Source organism: Melanerpes formicivorus, unplaced genomic scaffold (genome assembly GCF_026170545.1).
Source record: "Melanerpes formicivorus ecotype bairdi unplaced genomic scaffold, bMelFor1.0.p_v2 SCAF_96, whole genome shotgun sequence".
Classification (NCBI taxonomy): domain Eukaryota; kingdom Metazoa; phylum Chordata; class Aves; order Piciformes; family Picidae; genus Melanerpes; species Melanerpes formicivorus.
This window is the reverse complement of record NW_027142448.1, coordinates 1865574-1884606: the sequence shown is the minus strand read 5'-3', so window position 1 is coordinate 1884606 and position 19033 is coordinate 1865574. Positions and strand designations below refer to the sequence as shown.

Here is a 19033-nt window from a genome sequence, read left to right as displayed (position 1 = left end):
AGGAACAGAAGAAAAAGACAAAACTACCATGAAATTATAAACAGAGACACTCAACTTGTGCAAGATCCAAGGACAGCCAAAGACAACAGCACTAAAGAGAGGGAAGAGAAGTTTGTGTCCTCGGTTCTGATGCCAGATACATAGTCATAGTCTGCTTCCAGTTTCATAGGTTTAATGTGACTTTGAGCAGACTTGGTCACGCCAGCTGCAGTGCCTTTTAAATACAACAGATTTTAAACACAGCCTTTGATCCTGAAGTCCAGTAACAGCTCCACGACAGACCAACACAGATCATTCTCTATCTGCCATCATTACATACTATTTCTGTAAGTATTTGTTACTGCTCATATCCAAAGAAGCAGCTTGGAAAGCTTCCACTTGGATCTTGTATTACTATCCCTTAGTGCCACTTTAACAAAGCAAAATGCAGTGGACACAACTTTGCAGCCACTCATTTAGCATTTCAGTTGCATTGTGCTGTAACAGCCCCTTTTCCAGGCTCTTCATGTATTCAGCTTCTCTGGTTTGCCCTTTACCCAAATGGGGTCTCTTTTACTCTTTCTACATGTGAAAAATGCTCCCTAGCTTTAAAACACCCCCACAGTCATGAAAGCCTGATGCACACAAGTGTCACTGAAAGCTTTCTGCTAAGTGTTCAACACCTTTTGAAATTTTCCTTTTCCACTGAAGTGCAGCATTATCCTCATATTGTCTGCAGGAGGAGCAAGTACAGAGAACACTGAGTGCTGCTTAAACGCTACCCAGACAGGGATCACAGCAGCACAGCTGCATGACTGTGAGTGCGTACACACAGACTGGAACAAGAGGGCAACATTTCTGTGATAAGAACTCAGACGAGTCTATGGGACTGCTGATACTACAAAACTGAATTCAACAGCTACATACCCAACAATTAACCACCACAAGAACTTATGTGCATCATTTCCATCAAAACAAGCACTCTAATCCTAGTGCAAGAGTTCTGTCATCTCCCAAGCACGGCATTAAGTCTTTACAAGTATGTGACTGCAGCTCACAGTAAAATGTACCTAGAAGTGAAACAGAGCAGCTTGGGTGAACGTCAGAGTTCCCTTAGCAGGATTTTTCCATACAGTTGGGGGTTTTTTTTGTGAGTTTAGAATCTAAGACATTTCCAAACACAACATTGTCCTGGCTTCATCTGAGTTATAAAGCTCATTTTCTTTTCTTCTTAGTAGCTAGACCAGGGCTTTGTTTTCAATTCTGTAGGAGGCAAATGCTGGTAGTGTACTGACATTTTCAGTTGTTAGTAAAGAATCATGGACCTTCCAACTTCCTCTGTTTTGCTGCTGTGCAGGAGCACAAGAAGGTGGAGGAGATCATGGCCAGGACAGGTGAGCTAAACCAGCTAAAAGGATATTTCACACCACAAAATGCCATGCTTAGTGCAGAAAGTAAAGAGCTGGCCAGGAGAGGGGTGAGAAGTTGCTGTTTCAACATTGGCCACAGGTAGTGAGCAATTGTACTGTCCATCACTTGTCCTCTTCTTGGATCTTTGTTTCTCTTTTTGTTGTACTCCTTTTCGTTGTACTTAAGGAACACAGAGTGAGGGAGTAGCTGTGTGGTGAGGTTCAACATGTACCACAAAACACGGACACACACACATATGTAGCCAAGTCCCCTGCTTTGTTTGCTGTTGGCTTTGTTATGTTTATGTTCTACAGACAATCTTTATAAAAGATTTTCTCATAGGCATACTATATTACAGGCATATTTCTCTCACATGAACACTTGCAATGTACTAATAAAAAACCCCAAGAGAACATAAATGTTGCCTTTGCAAACTTACCGCTGCCCAACGCATTTAAGGCTCACCAAGCCTTCAGTTCAGAGTTGTAACAGTCTCTACATTTGAAAAGCACATTAGGAAAGGTCACAGATTTTAAAGACCTGTTTGACAAGCTCTCTTCAACATTCAACTGCTTCCCTCCTCCAGAAACCCCTCTCAAGCTGCAGATGTTTGTATGTCTTTACGAAATGAACAAGGTGTTGGAGAGACACAAACGTTACTCAGTTCCGCTGCTTTCAGACTTAACAAAATTCTATTAAGTACTCGGGGTAGATTTGGTTTGCATCAAAGATAACGAAGATCTTTGGGTTCCAGGTATTATCCACACAGCTGTCATACAAGTTCACAAAGCTTCCATCTTTGGAAGGAGGCCTCATGTATTTTGAGTCGCCATTGATATAGTCACCAGTTAATACACGAGCAAGAAACATGACTTTATCTGATCTGTGCAGATGAGGCTGCAGATTCACACCGTGAATTTGGAAAGTGTCTCCATGCTTCATGTCCTCTTTGCAGAAGCGACTGGAGTATGATGCATCTCTTGCGAAATAGGTCCCTGGCAAACAGAAAAACCCATGACATCATGACAGCTTAACTCTGAGAGCATGGATCTATATACAGAGCATACAACCAGCATGAGGAAAGATGTCTGCTCTTCTATGGTTAGTAGGAATCCAGGTTTTTCTCTAAATCATTAGATTATAGCAACATGATCAAATAATTTTAGGGCAAAGGTTTCAGTAGGGAGGTTGTCCTGAGGTGAACACTGCTTTGCTAGGCATCCCTCCCCTATGCTCCCTGGTCCAAACAGGCAGCTGTGACAATGACATTCCTTACTTCATCCTAACTTTCTGAAGGACACTTCACGTAAAAGCAGAGCTGCACATTGGCCACAACAACCCCATGCAGTGCTACAGGCTGGGGTCAGAGTGGCTGGAGAGCAGCCAGGCAGAGAGGGACCTGGGGGTGCTGGTCGATGGTAGGCTTAACATGAGCCTGCAGTGTGCCCAGGCAGCCAAGAGGGCCAATGGCATCCTGGCCTGCATCAAGAACACTGTGGCCAGCAGGAGCAGGGAGGTCATTCTGCCCCTGTACACTGCACTGGTTAGGCCACACCTCGAGTACTGTGTCCAGTTCTGGGCCCCTCAGTTTAGGAAGGAGGTTGACTTGCTGGAACGAGTCCAGAGAAGAGCAACAAAGTTGGTGAGGGGTTTGGAACACAAGCCCTATGAGGAGAGGCTGAGGGAGCTGGGGCTGCTTAGCCTGGAGAAGAGGAGACTCAGGGGTGACCTTATCACTCTCTACAACTACCTGAAGGGAGGTTGTAGACAGGCTGATGATGGTCTCTTCTCCCAGGCAGCCAGTACCAGAACAAGAGGACACAGTCTCAGGCTGCGCCAGGGGAGGTTCAGGTTGGATGTTAGGAAGAAGTTCTATACAGAAAGAGTGATTGCGCTATGGAATGGGTTGCCTGGGGAGGTGGTGGAGTTGCCGTCATTGAAGGTGTTCAGAAGGAGACTTGACGGGGTGATTGGTGCCATGGGTTAGCTGTTTGGGTGGGTTGGATTGGTTGATGGGTTGGACACGATGATCTTGAAGGTCTCTTCCAACCTGGTTTGGTTTATTCTAATAAAGGTTTATTCTAGCTAGATTAAACAGCTCTTGGGTAAACAGAGGGAGCAACTCACAGAACATGCTCTAGGGAGCACTCCACAATGTTGCAGTGTTAAGATGCCCAAACAAAATCACAAACATGCTTACCTTTCCCATACACAGCAGCATGCATCCCATTTATTCTCCAGTCAAAGTTGTGTATGCATATTGCCTCTACAAATTCGTTACTGGTGCCATGAAACAACATCTGCTCGTTGATAGTTGGGACACCTCTCTTCTTCTTCAGTTGAGCTTTTTTCCTACAGAGAGCACACAATACACCATTAAAAACATCCCTGTGATCAAATTAAATTGCTACTCACAACATGGCAGAAGGGACAGAGCTAAGCCACTCCATACATCCCACGTTCAGAAGTGTCTGGATGATTCTACTTTTGAAGGCACATATGCAGGAATCACACACTTCCTGATGCTGTGGACATTTCTCAGACATAATTCAAGGTCAGAAGAACACTATATTGCAATTAATGCCTTGTTTATGAATAAACACATTCCATAGGAGTTGAAATCTCACAGCACAGCCTGAAAGATGTTTATGCAGGTGTATTGTTCAGCTCTTTTTCTTCTTCACCCTTTAGTGCTAACAAAAATACCTCTGCCTTGGCAACTGAATTTGTTGTTGGTTTGTTTGCCTTTGTTGGTTGTTTGTTGTTTTGTTGGGGTGGGTTCTGAAGTTGTTTTGGTTTTGTTGTTTGTTTGGGTTTTTAGTTTTGTTCATTTGGGGGCAGAGGGGTTGGGGAGGTGTTTTGGTTTGGTTGGGGTTTTTTTCCTCCCCTACAAATGCTTTCCAACTCAGAAGAATGTTAGTGGAATCTCAATGCCACCTGGAAGGTTGGCATGTTGTGTCAAGAGGCAGAGAGGTTCCAAGCTCTCACATTCCACAACATTAGCAAATCAACAAAACCCAGGAGCCAAGGTTCCCCTCAGCTCACAATGCCAGCAGTGCCACTGATCTAACATTGTTGTCTACTGATGTACTCCTCAACAACTCCAAACTGATACTAGACTGAGATTCATCTTCTTTTACTTTCACTTTGTTGCATGAGACACCAAAAGAACTCCCAAGTGAATCTGAAGCGATGGAATACCTACTCCTCTGTAATATGCTACCAGGCAGGAGTTTCTTCACCAGTGGGTGAAGCTCATCTGCTCCAGGCCGTAGCTAAGCCTCAGCTGCATCCATACATTTGTTCTAGCAGTTTTTATTTTACTTGGTTTGGGTTTGGGTTTTTATTCAGGAAAAGCTTTAAAATGGCAATTACTTTTCCCTTATACTTTCATACTGCACAGGTACTAAAAAGTGCCTTGTCTGTAGTCAGTTACATGGTGATACTTTCGTACTCCTGGTATATGAAATTCTAATTCCCATGCTCAGTTTCATACCTTGAGAATATTCTAGCACCGAGTTCCTAAACCACAAGTTCTACTCACTAACCAGTCAGCAAAACTCAAACACTCTCCAAATTAAATCAGTTCCTCAGCTAAGCAAAAGGTCTTCCACTGTCCCTCTCTCCCATCTACAATGGAAACTCAAACAAGTCTGCTTGGTATAATTACAACAGAAACTTGAAACACAAGGCCAAGCAAATAAGCCTTAATACAGATAAATAGAGCCAAATGCATTTCCAATGAAGAGTTTGCTAACTCTTAAGCAAGAGCTTAAATTCATTTCCTTATTCAGATACATGAGAGAGTTTTAAATGAACAATAAATTACATATCTTAAAAAAATACATCACTTATGCAAATTCTAAACATACATCTAGTAGCTACTTTCTCACTAAACAACACTCTGCAGTTGGGCTTAATAGTGTAGTAACATCAGTGTCCCTGCCAATGGCAGGGGGCTGAAACTAGATGATCCTTGAGGTCCCTTCCAACCCTGACAGTTCTCAGTGCTGCACCAAAGACAACAGGGTTCTGATTCTGACTGGAGTTTTGACTGTTATTTAAATAATGAAAACTGGAAATTTGATGGACAGTTTTAAGTAGTTACAGTATTTGTAGACTTAGATGATGAATAAGAAGCAAAACATCTGTCCTATTTAAAATTTTATGGTTTATTAACTGTATAAACCTATGTATGTGTTTTCACATGGGCACTTTACCTGCTCAAATACATGCTTCCTCAGAAAACTTGAGTCAAATTTATTCTGTTAAGTATAGTGTAGGATGAGTAATTTTAAAAGTGTGTTAGGTTGAATAGGAGAATATACTGGTGCTGGACTAAGATTAATTTATTCCTGGTTACAATAGGGATGTTTGGTTTTGAGGACGATGCCCAAGAAGGGGCTGACAAGGCTTTGATTGGATTCAGGTGGTTTTCTTTGTGATAGACAGTTGCCAAGTGTAGTTACTGTGTTGGAGAGAAGACAAAAATGTGTTCTGAGTTTTGCTGTGACATACCACCTCTCCCAACCCAGGACACTGGGTTATCACTATGTTGAATTGCCAGGGAGGGAACCAGTTCTCACTGGGCAGTTCAAAAGCCCATAGAGTTGTGGCCCCATCCCTGGAAATATTCAACGTGAAGTTTGACAAGGCTGTGGGCAACCTGATCTAGTTGAGGATGCCCCTACTGACTGCAGGGGGGGTTGGACTGGATGATCTTTGGAGGTCCCTTCCAGCCCAGACCATTCTATGATCTTTAAAAGTGATTCTGATACATATGTCTTCTTAGAGGCTACACAGATAACTCCTGTCAAATAGAACTGCTTAAGATTGATGATATGAAATAAGTGAAAGCACAATTCTGTATGTCCTACTGCTTCCAGGCCAACAGAACATGTAGAGGGGAAAGCATGGACTCTGAAGAAGCTTTTGTAGCACATTAAGCTACAAGAACATGAGCTAATTTGGCACTTAATTCTGTCATGGGTTTCATAAAGCTGAGAAATTAGAACAATGATTGATTGCACTAAATATTGATTTGCACTAAAAGCCAAAATCATACAAGTGTGGCAGGGAATTATTTACAAGAACCTTCTTTTTGTTCTCCTTGTTTCTCTGTAACATGGGAATCTACCACATGGACATCCTGAACATCTTGAATGCCTCCATCTTATCTGTGCAACATCTAATCCATTTCTACAGCTGTTGCCTGTCTGTAGTAGCACCCACAGCATGGACAGTGGAATCCTGAATACAGAGGAATGACACAAGAAAATGCAAGAAGAAAAAAGCTGACACACATTCTCATTCATAACAGAAAGCAATCAAACACATTTTTGCCGCATGCTTTCAGGATCTGCTCTCTGAACAACCTGCTGGTTTTAGAAATCATCTCACCTGCAGAAAAACTCCCACAAGTCTAGATTTTGTATTCTTTTAATTCTTTTAATTCGGTGGCTATCCATTGTTTTGCCAAAGAGACTAGAAACTTCATCATATTCGTTTGTTTTCTTTTGCAGTGGAATAAGCTGGGGGGAAAAATGAGGATGTTAATATGATTTCAGTTGGATGCGTTCTTTCAACATCACATTTTTGGCCAACTTGCATACCAGTTCTTACCTGATATGGCTCTTCAGTATTTACATTCTCCCAGTGTGAAGGCATAGGGATAGCCTCATTTTCACAGATGAAACTTCAAACAGAAGAAACAAACATAAAAACCCATCACGAGGGCACGAGCCGTTTTTATTCCTGTCGAACTGCTGCAAACAACGCAGCACGTGAAAAACCTTACACAAAACCACTTAGGATTTTAATTCAAAGGCTGTTTTCAGCAAATAAGGTCAAAGGCAAGAAGAAGGAGTAGAAAAGGAGTAGAAAAGGAGTAGAAAAGGAGTAGAAAAGGAGTAGAAAAGGAGTAGAAAAGGAGTAGAAAAGGAGTAGAAAAGGAGTAGAAAAGGAGTAGAAAAGGAGTAGAAAAGGAGTAGAAAAGGAGTAGAAAAGGAGTAGAAAAGGAGTAGAAAAGGAGTAGAAAAGGAGTAGAAAAGGAGTAGAAAAGGAGTAGAAAAGGAGTAGAAAAGGAGTAGAAAAGGAGTAGAAAAGGAGTAGAAAAGGAGTAGAAAAGGAGTAGAAAAGGAGTAGAAAAGGAGTAGAAAAGGAGTAGAAAAGGAGTAGAAAAGGAGTAGAAAAGGAGTAGAAAAGGAGTAGAAAAGGAATAAACCAGGTTGGAAGAGACAGGGCAGGGACACCTCACCCTAGATCAGGTTGCTCAGAGCCACATCCAGCCTGGCCTTAAAAACCTCCAGGGATCAGGCTTCCACCATCTCCCAGGCATCCTGGCCTGTATCAGAAGCAGTGTGTCCAGCAGGAGCAGGGAAACCATTCTGCCCTTGTACTCAGCACTGGTTAAGCCAAACCTTGGGTCCTGTATCCAGTTCTGGGCTCCTCAATTTGGGAAGGACATTGAGGCACTTGATTGTGTCCGGAGGGGGGCAACAGGACTGGGGAGGGGTCTTGAGCGCAGGCCCTTTGGGGAGAGGCTGAGGGAGCTGGGGTTGCTTAGCCTGGAGAAGAGGAGGCTCAGGGGAGACCTTCTTGCTCTCTACAACTACCTGAGGGGAGGTTGTGGCCAGGTGGGGGTTGGTCTCTTCTCCAGGGAGCCAGCGCCGGAGCAGGAGGACACAGTCTCAAGCTGTGCTGGGGGGGGGGGTGTGGCTAGAGGTGAGGAGAGAGTTCTTCCCAGAGGGAGAGTTTGGCCATTGGAATGTGCTGCCCAGGGAGGTGCTGGAGTTACTGTCCCTGGAGGTGTTCAACAAAGGATTGGATGTGAAACTTGGAGCCATGGCTTCGTTTTCAGGAGGTGTTGGGTGATAGGTTGGACTTGATGATCTCTGAGGTCTTTTCCAACCTGGGTGATTCTATGATCATTGCGTTCAACCCATCAATCAATCCAACCCACCTAAACAACTGAACCATGGCACCAAGCACCCCATCAAGTCTCCTCCTGACCACCTCCAATGATGGTGACTCCACCACCATTTTGTATTCACACTCTAGCTTAGCTTATTATAAATAAACTAGGGTAATTAATGGTTTCAATACACCATCTACCCCCCAAAAAGATGGGAATACAGGTCCAGATCATCAGGAAAGGAACACTAGTTTAGACATGTGAGAGTGTACATATAGCCTGAATATTCCAACCTATCAGGAACTGCAGTTAGTTTAAGCTTCTGGAAACTGAGCCCTCATTTGAGGCTTTTAAAAGCATTGGGTTAGAAATACACACTTGAAAAATCATAGTTGAATTTGTTGGGTTTGGGGGTTTTGTTTGGGTTTTTTTTTTTTGATAAAAAACAAAAATAAACCCTCAAAAAAGAAAGTCTTAAGCATATATTCCACACTCATAGCATTGTTTAAGGCTTAATACCTGGCCTATAGGCAATCACCTGGAACTAAAGAACGATATCACCACACAAAGAGATTACTAAATGGAGTTATTCCAGCAGCAAAAATCCAGAAGTGAATGATTACATGACTACATCCCAAAATGGTGTGACACCTCAAAAGATGTCAGTGCAAAGATGTTTGGGTTTTTTTACTTGGACTAATTAGGAATGAAATCAAAACAATGAGCCTTCCTTGCATTTCCTTACCTGAAAGCACTGATAGAAAAAGGAGCTCGCTTTATCGGGCGTTGCTTAAGGGTAGTTAGGTTAGTTTGTTTCATCACTGAGCAGGAAACAAGAGCACGTAAGAGGATGTCAGTTTCTCTATAGCATGTGAAACAGTTGTCATTTAAACAAATAACATTACTGCACCCAAAGCTGCAGGACAGGAATTCTTATGTCAACAATCAACAAATCAGCATTTGTGATAGATGTTTCTGAACACGGGCCTCACAACCACTGCCACTCACAGAAGCTGGCAAAGTGTGCAACTACTGCACCAACAAAACATTTCCTGTTAGCTTGCCCATCCAAACCACTGGCAAAATTTCCCCTGACTTTACTGTGAGCGGGATGATGAAGCATACTACTACTATCCCTAATTGGAGATACAACAAACAGTAACATAAAAGTCATTCCTTTGTCTTCATTTGCATGTAGTACTGCATTATTCTGGAAGCAAAACCAAGTGGTTTTTTACACAGACATTTCAACCCAAGTAAAACTTCCTGTACTCCCAGTGTATGGCTGGTTTACCCAGTCCCTACTAACTGTCTGAAATACTATTATTGAAGCATATAGCTGCTTTGCAATTGAATCAGAAAACAAATAACCTATGGGTGGAAAAGCCAAATAAATAAGTCAGATCACTACACCACACTACTCAACACAGGACAGAGTAGTTTATAATTAGCTGCATTCATTAAAATAATTCACAAGCATGGCTGAGGCTGAGGGAGCTGGGATTGTTTAGCCTGGAGAAGAGGAGGCTCAGGGGTGACCTCATTGCCCTCTACAACTACCTGAAAGGTGGTTGTAGCCAGGAAGGGGTTGGCCTCTTCTCCCAGGCAACCAGCACCAGAAGAAGGGGACACAGTCTCAGGCTGCGCCAGGGGAGGTTTAGACTCGAGGTGAGGAGGAAGTTCTTCACCGAGCGAGTCATTGGTCATTGGAACGGGTTGCCCAGGGAGGTGGTGGAGTCATTGACCCTGGAGGCGTTCAAGGGGAGATTGGACGTGGCACTTGGTGCCATGGTCTGGCCATGGGGTCTGTGTTGATAGGTTGGACTCGATGATCCTCGAGGTCCTTTCCAACCTAAGTGATACTGTGATAAGGTCTGTACAATGCGTGACACAAACACACAGAATCATAGAACTGTTTCAGTTGGGAAGTCCTTGAAGACTATTGAGTGCAACCAATGTCCTTGTTATTCTAACAACAGAATTGCCCCCCAACTACCTGCTGAGTTATTAAATCACTTTCATGCCAGTAGGTTAAAGAAAACTTCATCATAATAATGTTCCTTATTCAGACCCTGAAAGAAAAAGGGTTTTCAAGCTTACAGGCAGTTGCATGTTAAAGAAAAAAGGTTTGAACTTCCCAGTGCTGCAGATGTATGCTACATACCACCTAGAGCTGAGGCTAAGTGGCAGTAACAGGGTGAACTGCTACTAAACAAGGCATGCTACTTATCAATAAACATGGAATAGGGCAGCTGCCTCTCCACACTTCCATGTGCTTCCCAGTAAGACATTTCCAATCCCAAGTTTTTGCCCTGGATATGAGGACAGTAATTTGCTGAACTGAGGCATGAACTGGTGTATCAGGCAGGCTCTATTATTGAGATGCACTCTACACAAAGATACATACCTGCAAAGTCTAGTGTGTAGTTAAATTTTGTAGTAGTAAAAGAAACAGAACCGTGTGGGTTTGCTCGGAAGCTCCTTTCAATATCCTCACTGCTAACAGAGCAGTGACTGTTTGAATCAGTCTTCAAAATAAACGGAAAAGCACATTTAGACAAGTTCAGGAATGGGTAGCTTGAGGGATGGAATCCAGCACTGCTAACACCACTTCATCCGTATTTACCTGAAACATGTGCCATTTGCCACACTCAGCCAAATAAAACCAGCCCCACTGGGTATCAGAGGTGTCCATCTCTTCCACTGAACTTTCCATCTTTGGGAAGAACTCTTCTGATGTTCTCTGGAGCATTTCCTGCAACATTCACGTACACACACAAAGGAGGTTTGGATACTGCTTGCAAAAATGCATTACTTGAGAAAGCAATACAGAAAGTGAGATAAAGAAAATGTACTTCAAAAAAACCTTGGCAGGCAGGGAGGCTTCCACACAAGCAATGAGTGCCACAGCCGGGTTTCTGCAGGACAGAAGAACAGAGGAAAGCCCAGAGAAACGGCCTGCAACATCGTGGCAAAACCAAACAGGCAACAACGAATGACATTTTCTTCCAGTACAAGGAGACACTGATCAAAGGCTGCACATGTAAAGGTTGAAACAACTGCAAGAGAAGATTCTTCGTAAACCAGATGGCAATCTTGGAATTGCTTTCACATGGCACGGTGTGGGTGCTGCAAAGTTGTGGAAGTTCAAAAACAGCTAGACAAGCTCCAGCCTGCTACAACCCATGCCACAACACCTTTAGAACAATCCCTGACAGATTTCAGGCATTCATCAACAACTCCTGAAACTTTTGAAGTTTGCCAGCCTCCATCCTCAAGCAATCCAGGATCTCAGGGAGTGATAGGACTAGGGGGAATGGAATGAAGCTGGAGGTGGGGAGATTCAGGCTGGAGGTGAGGAAGAAGTTCTTCCCCATGAGAGTGGTGAAGCCCTGGAATGGGTTGTCCAGGGAGGTGGTTGAGACCTCATCCCTGGAGGTGTTTAAGCCCAGACTGGATGAGCCTCTGGGCAGCCTGATGTAGTGTGGGGTGTCCCTGCCCATGGCAGGGGGGTTGGAACTAGATGATCCTTGTGGTCCCTTCCAACCCTGACAGAATTATTATCATAGTATCACAGTATCAAAGTAGGTTGGGGGGAATGCCTCAGAGAAAGACACTTGCCTTACTCCCTGAAGAGGTCAGCAATTAATCCACTCTGACTGCCTGAGACTGCCACTCCTCCCAGCAACTGCCTTAACTTCTGTTTCTAAGGAACTGAGCACTCCCCTTCACTCAAGTAAATCAAACAACATTTAGCTAACAACCTAGATGTTTCAGATGTTGCCTGGGCACTTCAACCCAGAAATAAAGTAGAAACCTAGAGGCAAGTACTGGAGACTAAGCAGGCATCAGCTCACCAGTGCTACTGGGGCAGAAGTTAAAATCAGAAGGCAACTCTTCTAGCACTACCATTTCCCATCCTTCTTCCCAAGCTAGCCCTCTCTTGATTGTTGAAAAACAATCCCAAAAACATCTCTATAGTAGTATCTAGAGACTATTCTAATCAGCAAAAGCTCCAAGGGGCTACAAAACCTAGATGCTCAGAAAACAGGGGAATCAGAAGTGTACATTGCAAACCTACTCTAGTACAAACAACAGATGCCTACAGTAGCTACAAGGCTACACACAACTGCCTCAAGTTCAAGCACAACAACACTAAAGGTACATCACCTGCAGGGAAAAGTGATTTGAAAGAGGTAATGAAATTCTCTATTTCAGAGGGCATCTGCTAACATCTATTCCACACAGCAACGCAAAGTCACAGAGTCTTCGTCATTAGGTGCTAAAGCACAACTGGCCACATCTTGTGATGAAACATCTTTCACCTTCAACTTGATTCTTGACCATGTTCTCTCCTACTTGATTCTTGACCATGTTCTCTCCTACTTGAGTACTTGACCACGTTCTCCCCTACTTGAGTACTTGACCACGTTCTCCCCTACTTGAGTACTTGACCACGTTCTCCCCTACAGAGCAAAGGCAGAGGTAGTCTACACTTCAAAAGCTTAGAGGAAAGCAATTCAGGCCTTTTAGTCAATGTTTCTTTTCCTCACATTCCCACAAAACCTTCCAGACTTCATCTCCACTGTAACCTTAATTCAGGGCCTCGAATCTGACAGACTGCATCAGTAATGCCATTAGAACAAGTTACAAAATCGTGCTCACCTGTGCCCCATTATCACACATATTCCTCTGGGAGTAACACAGCCTCTAGAATAAACCATTTATGAAGGAGGCAGTTATTCCCATAGCTTTTAGTAATGTGACATTCTATCCACATGTACTACCCCAATCACAAAGGCCAGGGTGAGCTGGTAGATTCCAGAGTACTTTAAAAGTATGGGAGAATGACCCAAAGGCACGAACACGTAAAGCCATAAAAACAAGAGCTGTTCTGAAAGATGACACAAATCCATACTGATGAATTTAAAAGCAAGCCCACATCATTTACATTTCATTTGTCCAAGAACTCTGAACAGTGACAGAGAAGTCTCAGTGTTTTTTTTTCTGTATGACAGTCAACTACCAAAGGTGCAGCAGTGACAACTTTATCAGCAACACTAGCAGGTGGCCTTTCGACTCCCTGTTTCTACAGGTCCAGGAGGTACCAGAACCACTCAAATTAAACAGTTACTTTGACAGCAAAAACATGCTTCTGAACAGAATGAATGGCCATTGGGTGTTGTGCTGTGACTGGATAGGTTTACTGCTGCTGGTAATGCACTGCCTCATTTTCCCACAGGTAGTTGTAAGTTTGAACAACAAACGTGATTCACAGCGTGGAATCACAGAACGGTTTGGGCCAGAAGGGACCTTCAAACCCCCTCACCAGAGGAAAGGCCACCTTCAAGTTCTCAAAGCCCCATCCAACCTGACTTAGAACACCTCCAATGATGGGGCAGTGCACAGCTTCTCAGAGCAACCTGCACGAGTGTCTCACGGCTCTCAGGGTAAAAAGCATGGAAGCGTTCAAGCGGGCAGCTGCCTGCCTCCCCTGGCAAAGTGCACGCTACTGCCAAAGCCTCTTCCAACTGCAAACACCAACTCTGCACAGCTCCCTGCTGGGAACACCAGTGGGGCTGACACTCTCTGGCTGTTCCTAGAGTACAACGCACTTGAGCAAGAGACTGGGGTGAGAGCGCAGGGCCAGCAGGCACAACACCAGCACCAGTGTGGGACGCAAGGTGAAATGACAACGCCCTCAGCAACTGTGTCACCACTTACCGGCTTTGTGCGGCTGGGGACCACCGCTCCTGCTATCCTTTGGAGCGACCCCCTTCCAGTGCTGATCTCCTAACGGCTTAACGACACGGCGGGGCGACCGATTTAAGCACAGCACTAGTCTCTCTCCATGGGGGGCCCTAAGCTTTCCCACTGATGGTGGCCTACACACCCTCCACCCTCTTCCTTAACCTGGCAGCGCGCTCGTCGGCGGGGACCGGGCGGCAGGGGAAGCGGCCTGCGGGACGCGCCTAGTAAGAAACAGACTGAAGAGGAAGAAGACTAAAGCAGTGATCGCTTCCGCCGTCTCCCCCGTCCTCCTCCCGCCCGCACTCACCGCATCGGCCGCCCACCCCGGGGTGGCTCCCCACATGCCGCCCGGAGGGTGTGTAGGGCAACAGCGCCTGGGGGCGGGGTGACAGCAGGGCCTAGCGTCACGGCGCGGCCTCCGGGCGCTTCCGTTAACGGCGGCGGGCGAGGGGGCGGAGCAACAGCGGCTAGAGGTGGCGTTCGATAGGCTCGTCACACAAAGGGGCGGGGCCTGGCTTGTAATTATACATCTGGGTGGGCGGAGCCGGCGGGGGAGGCGGGGCTGGGGAAGGGGAGGAGTGTGAGGGTGGAGGGGCTGGGGTCCGTCTGGCTGGGCCGGGGGCAGGTGGGGGCCTCGCTCGCCCAGTCCGAGGCCCTTGTAGACCGGGATGGCCTGGTGTAAATCACGCAGGAATATGTCCAGGCGGGTTTGGAATGCCTCCAGAGGTGGAGGCTCCCCAGCCTCTCTGGGCAGCCTGCTCCAGTGCTCTGCCACCTTCTAAGGGAAGAATTTTTCCCTTCCGTTCGTGTGGAACCTCCTGTGTTCCAGTTTGTGGCCAATGCCCCTTGTCCTGCCACCGAACACGAGTCTGTCTCCATCCTCCTGGTGTTTGGCCTGTAGATACTGATAAGCATCAATGGGACCTCCAGTCCTCCTCCACTCTTTCCGGCGCGGGTAGCGTTGTGGCAGTGATGGCACAGAGACACAAATACAGACATTATGGCATGTAGCCTGAAATGATGAGGAGGAGGAATCACTAAAGAGCACGAAAGGGGAGTTGTTGGAAAATGTGTTCTAATTTTCATTGGCTGTGCCATCTCAGCAACTTGACTTCATCCGAGGAGACTCAGGGGTGACCTTTACAACTACCTGAAGGGAGGTTGTAGACAGGCAGAGGTTGGTCTCTTCTCCCAGGCAGCCAGCACCAGAACAAGAGGACACAGTCTCAGGCTGCGCCAGGGGAGGTTTAGGTTGGATGTTAGGAAGAAGTTCTATACAGAGAGAGAGATTGCCCATTGGAATGTGCTGCCCGGGGAGGTGGTGGAGTCACCATCCCTGGAGGTGTTCAGGAGGAGACTTGATAGGGTGCTTGGTGCCATGGGTTAGTTGTTTAGGTGGTGTTGGATTGGTTGATGGGTTGGACACGATGATCTTGAAGGTCTCTTCCAACCTGGTCTGGTCTATTCTATTCTATTCTATTCTATTCTATTCTATTCTATTCTTATTTCCTGTAATCAGCAAACAAATCTTTGCATCCTTACCACTGAAGACTCCCCTTATTTCCTTTCCTTAACTAACAAGGTGTCTTTCACAGACAGCAGAAACTGGACACAACCTGCACTTTTTAACTTCTAGGGTAGTGTGTAGGCTTAATAGGATAATATTACTTTCTCTGCCTAGGGAGGTATAGGGCCTAATTTTGATGAACATGTGATATATATGATGCAGGGGACTGTACATGTAAGGGGGAAGTGTATAGTAGGCAGACCAGAAGTCTGTACCTTCCAAGTACAGCCAGTGGGGAAAGGATGAGAGTTACTTGCAGGCTGGAATTTGGAATAAAAGGAGGCTGTGTCCTCCAGGAGTGTGAGAGACCCCATAGGGATTTACAAGCTTCATCTGCCTCCTTTGTGAACACAAACCTCTAGCAATGAAAGTACAATGGTCAAGTTCCCCAGTGCAGCAACCCTTAATGCTTTGTACTTCAGCACTTTCTTTTTCAGTTCTTTTAATTGCTGGCTGGATAAGCAACAGTCTTCTGCTCTACCAAGGAATTTTTGCAATGTGTAATCTTCCTATGAAATATGTATATACACATTAGCTATGTCCATGACTATGGGCTGTCTCACAGAGCTGCTGCTGCTGCTGCCTCTCTAGCTCTGTGGCAGCACAAAGCCATGCACAGACCTTCCTGCAGCAGGCTGAGACTCATATTTGCTCTTTGCATTACACAATCATGCCTTACACATAGTGTGAACTTCTGCTGCCTTGCCTGGCACTAACATGGCATCAGCTCTTTGAAATGCTACAGGTACAGAATGTTAGATAATAGTCAGGCATTTGCAGAAGCCTGGAGTTCCAACACAGGTCTGTCCAGCAGCCAAAAGTTTTAAAGGGGTTTCTGAGGCTATATGCCTTGAAGCATGTTTTAGAAGTTGGGATTTTTTGGGTGTGGTTCTTTCATTTCTTTGTGTGTTTAGGCTGATGATTAATAATGGAGCATAAGCCTCTCTTTTGAGATTAGAGTATCTTGTTCATGGTGAAAACAGAGCTTGACTGCATCCTCAGGATGCTACCTGGTAATGCCAGACCCCTCACAGCAGCGACTTAAAATCCTCTAAAATCCAAATACCTTACGTACTGTGTGCAGACTCACAACCTATCTTGAGAAGACATCATTGCATTAATTGATTGACTCTCCTGAGCCTCTACTTCAAGCAGCAAAAAGGCGGAAACAGGAACTGCTTGTCCATAAGACCTTAGTTAGAACACATTTTTGCAGGGAAAGGCAAATAGAAGTGAAAGAGTGTATAAATCTTAGGATCATAGAAGGATCTGGGTTTGAAAGGAGTTTGGAAACTCTTTAATCCAGTCTCTTTATCAGTGCAGGCCTAACTTGAAATCTAGATGAGGTTGCTCAGTTGTTCATCTGGCCAAGTTTTTGTTCTTATTCAGGCATGTCTGAACTGTTTTTAGGAGCAAGAAGGTCTTTTTTCCCCTTTTCTCCAGGCAGAATGTTGTAACTTTTGCACATCACATCCTGTCATAGTTTCATAGTTTCATTCAGGGTTGGAAGGGACCACAAGGATCATCTAGTTCCAACCCCCCTGCCATGGGCAGGGACACCCCACACTACATCAGCCTGGCCGCAGCCTCAGCCAGCCTGGTCTTAAACACCTCCAGGGACGGGGCCTCGACCACCTCCCTGGACAACCCATTCCAGGGCTTCACCACTCTCATGGGGAAGAACTTCCTCCTCACCTCCAGCCTCAATCTCCCCACCTCCAGCTTCATTCCATTCCCCCTAGTCCTATCACTCCCTGAGATCCTGAGCAGTCCCTCCCCAGCCTTCCTGTAGCCCCCTTCAGATCCTGGAAGGCCACAATGAGGTCACCTGGGAGCCTTCTCTTCTCCAGACTGAACAGCCCCAACTCCTTCAGTCTGTCCTCACAGGAGAGGTGCTCCAGCCCTCTGCTCATCCTCCTGGCCCTTCTCTGGACACCTTCCAGCACCTCCACATCCCTCTTGCAATAGGGGCTCCAGAACTGGAGGCAGTACTCCAGGTGGGGTCTCAGCAGAGCTGAGCAGAGGGGGAGAATCACCTCCCTTGCCCTGCTGGCCACACTTCTCCTGCTGCAGCCCAGGATCTGATTGGCTTTCTGGGCTGCAAGTGCACACTGAGAGCTCCTGTTGAGCTTCTCCTCCCCCAGCACCCCCAAGGCTCTCTCCTCAGGGCTGCTTTCCAGCCAGTCCCTGCCCAGCCTGCATTTGTGCCTGGGATTGCCTCCACCCAGCTGCAGGACCCTGCCCTTGGTCTTGTTGAACCTCCTGAGGTTGGCTTGTGCCCACCTCTCCAGCCTGTCCAGGTCCCTCTGGATGGATCCCTTCCCTCCAGCGTGTCTGCTGCACCACACTTTCACTTTCACTTTCACTTTCACTTTCACTTTCACTTTCACTTTCACTTTCACTTTCACTGCAGTCCTGTGCAGTGACCTCCTTCAGTCGTCCTTCATGATGCCTTTACCTGGATACAGAAATAACAGGCACAGGTCTCTGGGCTGCTGAAAATCAGCTGAAGTAGAGGGAGATGACAGTCAGTACCCTAACATAATACTTCTGTAATTGGATCAGTCAGGGCATTGAAAGAAGACAGGAATTCACCTTGGTCATCTAGCCCAAGCTCTTGCTTAAAGCAAGGTCATCTATGAGATGAGGTCATTCTGTTCAGGACTCTATCCAGTCAGATCTTGAAATCTACGAGGGGACAGCCTGTGCAGCCTTTCTGGCCACCACCTTCCAATGCTCAGTGCTTATCTATCATCACAATTTTTCCTGCATCCATTTGGTACATCTCAGTGTAGCCTAAGCTTTCTCTTTCTTGTCCTACCACCATGCACTGTTGTGAAGAGCCTGGCCTGGTTTTCTTGATAACCTCTGTAGGTATTGGAAGATGGCAGTCAGCTCCTTCTACCTTCAGGGTAAACCAGTCCAGGTCCATCAGTTGCTCTTCACAGAGCAAGTGCTCCAGCCTCATGATTCTTTGGTCCTTTGCTGAACATATGTCAGGTGCTCAGTGCTTTTCTTGTACTGATGAGCCCAAACCTGGATGCATTATTCTAGGTGGGGTATAACAAATGACAGTAATCCTTTCCTTTGAATGCTGGCTAGGGTCCTGCAGTCCTACAGCCAAGGATGCAGTTGGCCTACACTGCTGCCAGAGCACACTGCTAGCTCATATCCAGCATTCCATCTACCAGGATCACCACTCTTCCAGAAGAGCTGCTTACTGGATGGTCATTTCCTAACCTGTGTTGTTGCCAGCAGTTATTTCTTCCCAAGTGCAGAACATTACTTTAGTACTTTTCCCAATTTCCAATGAGCCCATCTTGTCTCTGTCTCTCTGAATACCTGCTCTCTGCCCTTGAATGAATCACCTAGAATAGGAGAAGGAGGATCTACTGCCATCATACATTTTCTTG

The 19033-nt window shown here is 45.7% G+C and overlaps 1 protein-coding gene across 7 annotated transcripts; it reads right to left on the bottom strand.

The window, feature by feature from the left end:
* PARP11 (poly(ADP-ribose) polymerase family member 11) lies at positions 1 to 14484 on the bottom strand. Of its 7 annotated transcripts, none has more exons than XM_068166018.1 (9): positions 14361 to 14379; positions 14027 to 14102; positions 10929 to 11057; positions 10710 to 10830; positions 9048 to 9123; positions 7012 to 7084; positions 6790 to 6920; positions 3590 to 3741; positions 1 to 2384 (listed from the first exon to the last, which is right to left on the bottom strand). In XM_068166018.1, the coding sequence occupies exons 3-9, from the start codon at positions 11052 to 11054 to the stop codon at positions 2071 to 2073; spliced, it is 993 nt and encodes a 330-aa protein (XP_068022119.1). In that variant the 5' UTR covers positions 11055 to 11057; positions 14027 to 14102; positions 14361 to 14379; the 3' UTR covers positions 1 to 2070. The 7 variants fall into 7 exon arrangements, with proteins under 7 accessions (XP_068022119.1, XP_068022118.1, XP_068022115.1 ...); XM_068166017.1 differs by having other exon boundaries at positions 14027 to 14289; positions 14361 to 14375; XM_068166014.1 differs by lacking the exon at positions 14027 to 14102 and having other exon boundaries at positions 14361 to 14484.
* Positions 14485 to 19033: the final 4549 nt, after the last annotated feature.

Bases quoted from the DNA above. Each gene is read 5' to 3' on its own strand.
- PARP11 (XM_068166014.1), bottom strand. From the start codon at position 14,396: ATGTGGGGAGCCACCCCGGGGTGGGCGGCCGATGCG. The intron at 11,058-14,360 runs GTGAGTGCGGGC...TGAATGTTGCAG, and splicing joins CGGGGTGGGCGGCCGATGCG to GAAATGCTCCAGAGAACATC. The intron at 9,124-10,709 runs GTATGTATCTTT...TTTCCTGCTCAG, and splicing joins CTACACACTAGACTTTGCAG to TGATGAAACAAACTAACCTA.